The following is an 8375-nucleotide window of genomic DNA, read 5'->3' on the forward strand; positions in this document are numbered from 1 at the left end:
CGGGGTTTAGCTATGTCCTCAGCTGTTTAAATCAAATTTGGAATTAAAGTATTGAATTTGTAATTTATTGTATGCCTCTTTAAATCAATAGGCTATTTTTTTTAGTAGGGCACTGTATGTTAATTTTTAATGTATTTTTTTTTTAATTCGTGTCATAAGTACACAGTAGCCTATTATTTTAACGTTTGTATAATTGTTACGACATGAAAACACACACACACACTACACTTTTCTATTGTGAAATGCCTTCCGTTGTTGCAATACAGAGCAAAATGGTGCGGTTCTGCATTCAGAAAAGGCGGTCTTTAAAGTAGGCTTTGAGTTACGTTTGAATTGCCTTCTGCCCTAAAGAAACCCCGCCAGTGAAATATTGGGATTAACTGGTCTTTGAGGCGCGGATTAGCGCGACTTTCCCAAGCCGCGCATTCCTGGTGCCATGTCTCTTAAAACGAAAGGGCCGGAAACCCGGCGGGGAAAATAAGAAATAATTAAAATTTGCTCATGCCTTGCAGTTCCAAAGATACATTTAGGCTACTTTAAGTGTCCCGATGTTTAATAGCCAAATTACAGGACTCATACAAGCCAGTGCTTTTCAAGTTTAACCTTTAATTTAAGCTTCTGAGTGGGTCTATACTTTATCAAAGCATGACCCTTTATAAACCACTTGTTGACGCATATTTTATTAAAAAATGATTGGATTACAACGTTGAGTTGAGGTGGGCAATTTCTTGTGAATCAGTCAAGCAGGAGAATGCTGTTAATATTTAATGTGGATATGCACGGAGTTTCGTGTTTTCATTCCTCCAAAGGAAAGGGACACTATTTCGTTTTTAAATTGGGATAAATTCACATTTAGAGCGCTTTTAAATGATTAGCCTACTATCAATCTGATAAATAAACTGTTTAAACGTAGGCTATACATTCCATTTGCCATTTGTTTCTTGAAAACCTACATCATCATTGTCGCACAAGAAGATTGATTAAAACTGTCTTTTTTCTTTCTTCTCATAAATCGGGCCTTTCCGTCATAATTACCTTTTTATTAGCCTCTGCATTTCAGTCTATTGCAGCTAAACTATTAAAACACAAGCACACACATAATTCATAATGAATTTTAATAACTCGTCCAGACTTAATAACTTTAAATATGGTGTCACATTTGAAATAGTTTATTAATATTTCTGTGGCGGGACCACATTACCACTCCAGACAAGTTTAAGATCCACGTGGGTGGTATATCAGTTATGACCAATGGAGATCAGTGAAAGGGGACAGACAGTTTCTTTCTTACACATTCTCTCCAGTCCCTGTATTTTTGAGATTGTTTGTCTCTTGAAATGAATCCAATAGTAATCATGTGACTAGTATTATTTACCGTCGTGTTTCCTTAAAGAAAAAAAAAGTTTAAAAACTATTCAAATCACAGCCGAGTCTTCGCAGATGCGACGGAGCTCACAAATTGCATACAGTTACAACAGATCACAGTTTCGAAGGCTAGCACAGATAAAAAAAAACACAAATGTACCATTTATATAAGACACACATTGATTGTCTTTTAAAAACTACATATTGATTCCTTATAAACACATTTTCTTAAATAAAGTAGTGCATCCAGGTCGCCATGGAGGCGTTCAGCGCACACACACACACACACACACACACACACATACACACACGCACGCACTCACACACATCCTCTCTATCATCCTCCTGATGGAAGTGTCTCTCGTCTTGCCAACACTGAAATAGGTCGGCGTGCTGTAAGAGGCTTAGAGAAAGCCTGCCCATTCCAAGCACTTAACCAAAAGATTGGCTCCTTTTGCCATGTAGTTTTTTCCCCTCCTCTTTTCTTGTGTAAGGATTTGTTCCGTGGCTTTGACCTAACTTATTACAAATTCACTTTGATTCCCTGTACCTTAAACAACAGGTTGTGGTCAAATGGCCTATGTTTATACGCATTCACGACCCCTCAAATACTACTTTGCAGGCCACAAGGGGTGTATGTAGCTCAAATAGGCCTAGATATTTCATGTCAAAGACAAAACTTCAAAAGCGCTGTCGGGCACAATGCAACCCATCCATCTCGGAGAGTTCGCGTGTCACGGAACACTTCTGTTTTTGGAAGGATGGCTGGTCTACAACGTTTATTTTATGGTCTTTTAGTGTGTTGATTGGACAGAATGGCAGACGTTTTGTTAGTTTCACAACACCTGGAATTTCCAGGAGGAAGTCTGATCTTTGTAATCCAAGCAGTCAGCATTGAAGTTCAGTTTCCACGAGGACGCTTGGTCCTTATAATCCAAGCAATCCGCGGTGGAGTTGAAGCCGAGCCCCGAGGCACCGTAACCTTGCGTGGGAAGAGACGCGGGAGACTGGTTCAGGTGACTGGTGACGGCATTGCTGCTCATGGGGCTCAAAGTGGATCCTGGCCCGGTCAGCTGATGGTGCATGGGTGTCAAGTAAGAGCCGCAGTCCATGCCCCCAAAGTAGGATGTGGAACCAGCGTAGCCCTGGCTGTATCCAGACGCTTGAGTGTAGGTCATGGGGTAGGATCGCTGCATGCAGGAGGAGGAGGAGGTAGAGAGTGGGTCTGACAGCGGCGAGATGGAGGCCGGGCTCCAAATGGAAACCGGCGCGGTTGTGGTGGAGATGGCCGGGACTGAAGTGCTGGAGGGCGGGGTGAACTGGCCACTCGCCCCGCTCTCAGAACTGGCCTCCCGCGCTGGAGAGCTCTTCTTTTTGGCAGGTCGCACTTTGTTCTGGCCTCCGTTTTGTTGTTGCTGCTGCTGCTGACGACACTTTGCCCTTCGGTTTTTGAACCAAACCTGACGTCGTAAAAACAGGGTTTATTAATATTTGTCTGCGTAATAATATTGTCTGTGTTCTGTCTTTGCGCAAAATAAGAAATGACAACCATTATAATGATAGTTACTATCATCATAGGTAGTATATTAGTGCGCCTCTCAGTTCATAAAGATATCTATGGTTTTTTAGATGTTTTATTTTGAAAACTCTTGCATGACTTGAATGATACGTACCTGTACACGGGACTCCGGTAAGTTGATTTTCAAGGCCACCTCCTCTCTCATGAAAATATCCGGGTAGCGCGTTTTCGCGAATAAAGCCTCCAGCACATCTAGTTGCGCTCTAGTAAATGTTGTCCTTTCCCGCCTCTGCTTTCGAGGAGTCGCTGTTTTAAATAAACATATTTATCACAAGGTTGTCCATCCGAAAACCTTTCATGCATAGATTTATTTTAAAAGCGGGTTATAAATATTAATATATGATACCAAAATATTAATATATAAAACGATAAGCGTAAATATATTAATAAAACATTTGGCATAATTTGTTTTATTTTTTAATAAAACATTTTAATACTTTTAAACTTTTTTTTCCCCTTTTGATGTATAGTGAAATAAAAACAACATAGGCCTACTAAATATTTCAGAATAATAGATAGCCTGCATTTTTATTTTAATTAACCAACAACTGGTGTATGTTTTTAAACTTATAAGGCATACAAATTGTATTGTGTGAGATTGGATTTCAAAAAACAGAATGGTTCAAAATTCATTACTGCTTCATAACTCTACAATTTAATTATGCATCAGCTACACATAACCGCTGAATAACTTGCATCTCAAGAAGCCTCGAGTGGAAGTTTAATTATAAGACTAGAAAGCATATAAAACTAGCAAATCAAATAGTTAGGCCTAGCTACTATTTACATTTAAGCACATACGTGCAAAAATGTAACTAGCCAACATAGTCCTGGATCCATAAATGACAACTCAATATATCCTTGTGTGCATTCATTTCAACCATCTATTACATTAAATGATTAATTCGGAAGATTGTCTCTCACCTGGGTATCCAACGGAAGGGTGCAGAAGGTCCATACCGGAGGTAGTTAAACTTAGCCCGTTGACCGTGTAAGGTGGTTGCTTGAGATACGACATCATGCTAAAGATGGTTGTGGGGGGTTAAAGTTGGAGAAAATTCGGAAGGCTGAACACCGGCCCCTTCAGTCACTTTTCCTTAGTTTTATCTCTGCTTCTAGCTTGTTAACGTCTTCAGCGGTGGAGGTGAAACCAAAAACCCTGTTTTCAAAAATAACAAAGATAAATGGAGACGTTTACTTAATTGCAACGACGGAGGTTGTTGTTTCAACGTCTGTCATTAGATAGAAACTGGGTTCCTCTAGCTGCGATGACTTATAGGCGAATAAAGCATGTCCACACCAAGACGTGCTCTTAAAGCCGCTCCAGACCTCCAGCTGTCCTCTTGAGATGAACGAAGCTCATCTTGACAAACGCCCCCCGTCCCTCCCCTTCCTCCTCTCTCCCCACCAACCCAAAAAAGTAACATCTATTAATTGCAACAAGTCTTCACAAGGACAAAACTCAGTCGTTCAAATGTGCACACAAGCCAGAAACACAATTTGCATGGGAACCCGGCTAATTGTCTCAGGCATAAGAGCACTGATTGGGAGCTATTGGTGGAAACAAAGGCCACTGTTAGCCTGATAACTAATGCTAATAACAAAAGCTCCATTGACGAGAGACAAAGTAACAATGACAAAAGTAACCACCTCCTTTCCCCACTCAAATCAGTCAGAAGAGTAGCTATAAACTTATAATTACGTGCTTTAGTATTTTACAGAAATGGCATCCGATATTTCTATAGGCTTCTGAAAAGAGCAAACAGCTCAACTTTCATCTTTTAGATGTTCCATTAAACATTTTGACACTAGATAGATTGCTGACGTAGTGTCATTAGTTAATTTCATTAGTTTAGCTATTAGAATTTCAAAATAATTGGACTGAAACGTGCAGATTAGGCTATTAGCTAATCAATTTTTGGGTTCAAATGAAACGTAAAAAAGTGTCTTATAATAGGCTAAGGGTCAACAAACAAAACTCCAAATTAACAGAAGTTCAGCATCATCCAAACCACAATCCTGTCTCAATAAATGACGACATTATTATACAAAAAAATTCAGCCTTGTGCAAAAAAAAAAAAAAAGTTTTTTTTTCTTTTCTTTTTTTAATCCAACGGTTTCGCCCCTCAATCTGTCACTTAAAACAGTCCTCGTCTACCAGTTGCGCAGCCGCTCAATAGTAATTACCTCATCCAAGAATTAATTATGATAAATGTTGTTGTTGATAAATTAACGAGATAATCCGTGTGGCACGCGCTCCCCTAATTATTGGACGCTACCTCTTCAGCTGAACGTTTGGCCTCATTGATTCTGTGCATGAGTACAATAAAAACCACGCGCGCGCGCGCTCGCGCACACACAGACACAGACATTCAATGCAACGGTGTCTCTGACATGATACAGAACAAACTATTGAAATTAAAAAATAAGTAGGGCTACTGAGACTATAAGCTTCTGATTTCTACTTGTACAAGAAAGGGGAAAATATATCAAGCGGTATGCAACGACAAAATATAAAATGCATGTTATGTAAGCTACTTCTTGTTTATTTGTATTCATATTCTCATCAGCAATAAGAGCAGTGTGCCGAATTATGTCGCTATTTGTTCTCTCATTATTTATCAGTTTGCACCCAAACGAATAAAAAGAGCGAGAAAACCAGTCAGTAGTAGCCGTGGATTTAAATTAAAAAATTGTAAAATAAAAAATGTGAAACGGTGTACTGCCACAAGTCAAGATGTGTATCAATAAATATCGATAGGCTTTTTTTTAAGGACCAAGTTAAACACATAGGTTGATTGTTTGGCGTTCTCAAAATACAAGCATCAAGAGAACGTTTGAGACATAAAAAGATGATTAATTTATATTATACAATAACGACTACGACAATAATAATAATAATGGCATTGTTTGCAAAATCTTAATGCAGAAAAATATATTGCACATGACTACATAAGGCGGGCTACTTACTGAATAACTGGATTCAATTCGAAGTCCGTTAAAGTTTTATGTCCAATAGCGAACATACGTCTATGGTTACAAAAATATTGAAGACATCAAGATAAAATCCTTTTCATCAAACCGTGAAGCAAATGAGTTATGATGAAGCCTCTACAGCTAAACGCGAAGGATGGATAAAATGGTTAGAGAGATTAAAGCACATACGGTTATGATTCGCTGCTCTTGGGTTGAAGTTGCTGGAGTCTGATTTGTACAGCGCGCTGGCCAATGAAGAGCTCAGGACTGGAGTCTGTTTCTCTCTCAGGGCCCTTTGCAGGGAAACAAATGTCGACAGCTACTTTTTGATGCAAACTCTGCAGCCAATGAGAACGAGGCCCTAGCGGAGCACATTCTCATCTCTGAAAATCAAAGGAATGTCATTTTTTTTGTTGTAACATTAAAACATAGTGCTATGAATAAAGTGGAAAGAAAATGCATTTTTTTTAGTTTTTACACTCCTATCTTAAAAACAATGCTCTTATATATTTGCATGATTGATCTGTTTGAAATTACTTTTTTTTTTTTTTTTTAACTGCGGAGGCCCTTAGTGAGCCTGCGTTAGTTTGTAGCCTATCTCTACCACTTCAAAAAGTTTCAAAGGAAACAATAGCCTATATTAGTATAATTTATAGCCTTATCTCGAGCATGATTATTAATAACGAGTGAAAACAACAGACTCAGTTTTTTTATTCTTATAAAACCGAGGTTAAACAAATGGTGAATACGGACGCTTGAATCCACGCAGACCTCTTGCATTTCTGTTGCGTAGCTGGAGGGATTTACGGGGACTTAATTCCTTAAAACTGTCCTCTCGTCCACATGACGCTCAAACTGCAAGTGCACAAGCTGATGTATCCAAATGCATCAAGAGATGAGTGCGTCGCATTGCCATGGGGCTAGATTAAGGCCTTTTATAAGGCATGTAGAATACACGTGAAACCAGTGTGGAGAAGCGCAACGAGGAGGTGAATTGTGTACCTTTTAAAAAATGTTAAAAACAACGTGTTGCCAATATCCACTTCGAGACATGTCTATCGGGATTCATCTGTGTGGGAGGAAAGCCGGCTGTATCATAACAGCTTAAGTCTACACATTTTAAGAGATCCCGAGAAGAGGAGAACCTGACAAGCGCCCGGTGACTCGAGATACACGGACAAATTAACAATGGTGAGCAATATATTAACAAAGATCATTGTTATTTGGTGCAAGTTTCTTTTTGTTTAATTGAATCCAGCACATATATGTTTAAATGAAATGCAGCGTTTTCTAAATAAAATAATTTATGAATATATCCTATTACTACTACTACTACTGCTATTGTTGTTGTTTTTGTTCGTCATCATCATGATCAGGTTTAATTCTTATTATGGCAAACTAGAATTTCCAATCCAAAACTGTCATAGGATCAGTACGTTCTAGTCATTTTCTGTTTAAACATAACATTGTGACATTTTGATAGATATTACTAAAGCGTAACTATAACAAATGTTGACGCATTATTATTATATTTAAGTTAAGATTATGATATATTCCTGCTTTCTACACTGCTAATTAATTATACAAACAACAACAACTAGAGTAATAATAATAATAATTTGACGTCATGATGGCTGGATTCTATCAATTCTATTCTTTTTAGAGTACTTATTTGATGATGCCGTTTTGAACGTAAACGCAGAGCTAATTTAAAAACACAACTAATACAAAGTTTCTATTGTTTCGTTCCAGTTAGAATCTATCTATCTAAAAAAGTAGTCTAGGCCTATAACAGGTTATCTCATATTATATAGATCTAGGAACAGCGTCCCATTAATCAAGTGTAATCTTTCTTTGGGTTACAGATGCAGGAAAAAAAAAAAAAACTTTTACACTTCCAGACAGGATGGAAAGCTTCAGTTGTGCACCTGCTATTGTGGAATGCTCTGGAGATGATGACAGACAGCATTATTCTGGTGATTTAATATTTCCCCACTTCCACCTGCCACGTACTGTTTGAAAATCTATAAACAATGTCTTTCACTGCAAGCGCTTTTGGAATTCTTTGTGTTCGAATTAAAGTGAATTAAAAATGAATCTTCCAACGCAGTGCCTCCTCTGAACTCATTCGCCTGAGCCCAAGTATCACATTTTGGAGAAAACTGCAGGTCGCTGCATGTCAAGGATGAACCAAAATGATAAATGTGTTTGTAGGACTGCGAGAACATCTAAATAAGCAATTTAAAAAACATGGACATAGCCTGTGATGGAGTTTTGCGGTTCTTCGTTTAAGATTTAAATCAGATCGGACATTAAAAACACTTGAAAAGTTCCTATCTGCAGATTTTTAGACGGTAGAATACGGGAGCGCGTGTTCCACATTATATTAACGCGCTGTGTAATTTATTTAGTAACACGCAAGTCACAGCTATGACAAATAAACGCTGTTTCACCC

At 38.3% G+C, this 8375-nt stretch overlaps 1 protein-coding gene and 1 long non-coding RNA gene across 3 annotated transcripts; one reads left to right on the plus strand and one right to left on the minus strand.

The window, feature by feature from the left end:
* Positions 1-1098: 1098 nt before the first annotated feature.
* LOC109107266 (orthodenticle homeobox 2b) lies at positions 1099-6240 on the minus strand. Of its 2 annotated transcripts, none has more exons than XM_042774382.1 (4): positions 6110-6240; positions 3869-4103; positions 3039-3190; positions 1099-2825 (listed from the first exon to the last, which is right to left on the minus strand). In XM_042774382.1, exons 2-4 carry the CDS (start codon positions 3963-3965, stop codon positions 2202-2204), a joined length of 873 nt encoding a protein of 290 aa, XP_042630316.1. In that variant the 5' UTR covers positions 3966-4103; positions 6110-6240; the 3' UTR covers positions 1099-2201. The 2 variants fall into 2 exon arrangements, with proteins under 2 accessions (XP_042630316.1, XP_018976087.1); XM_019120542.2 differs by lacking the exon at positions 6110-6240 and adding an exon at positions 5915-6064.
* A 151-nt stretch (positions 6241-6391) lies between these two features.
* On the plus strand, positions 6392-8007 carry LOC122148200. Its single transcript, XR_006162182.1, has 2 exons — positions 6392-7111; positions 7786-8007. It is a non-coding gene; the product is annotated as an uncharacterized LOC122148200 (long non-coding RNA).
* The last annotated feature ends 368 nt before the right edge of the window (positions 8008-8375 follow it).

Source organism: Cyprinus carpio, chromosome A17 (genome assembly GCF_018340385.1).
Source record: "Cyprinus carpio isolate SPL01 chromosome A17, ASM1834038v1, whole genome shotgun sequence".
In the NCBI taxonomy this organism is placed as follows: Eukaryota; Metazoa; Chordata; class Actinopteri; order Cypriniformes; family Cyprinidae; genus Cyprinus; species Cyprinus carpio.

Bases quoted from the DNA above. Each gene is read 5' to 3' on its own strand.
- LOC109107266 (XM_042774382.1), bottom strand. From the start codon at position 3,965: ATGATGTCGTATCTCAAGCAACCACCTTACACGGTCAACGGGCTAAGT. The intron at 3,191-3,868 runs GTGAGAGACAAT...TATTTAAAACAG, and splicing joins CCCTTCCGTTGGATACCCAG to CGACTCCTCGAAAGCAGAGG. The intron at 2,826-3,038 runs GTACGTATCATT...TTACGACGTCAG, and splicing joins TACCGGAGTCCCGTGTACAG to GTTTGGTTCAAAAACCGAAG.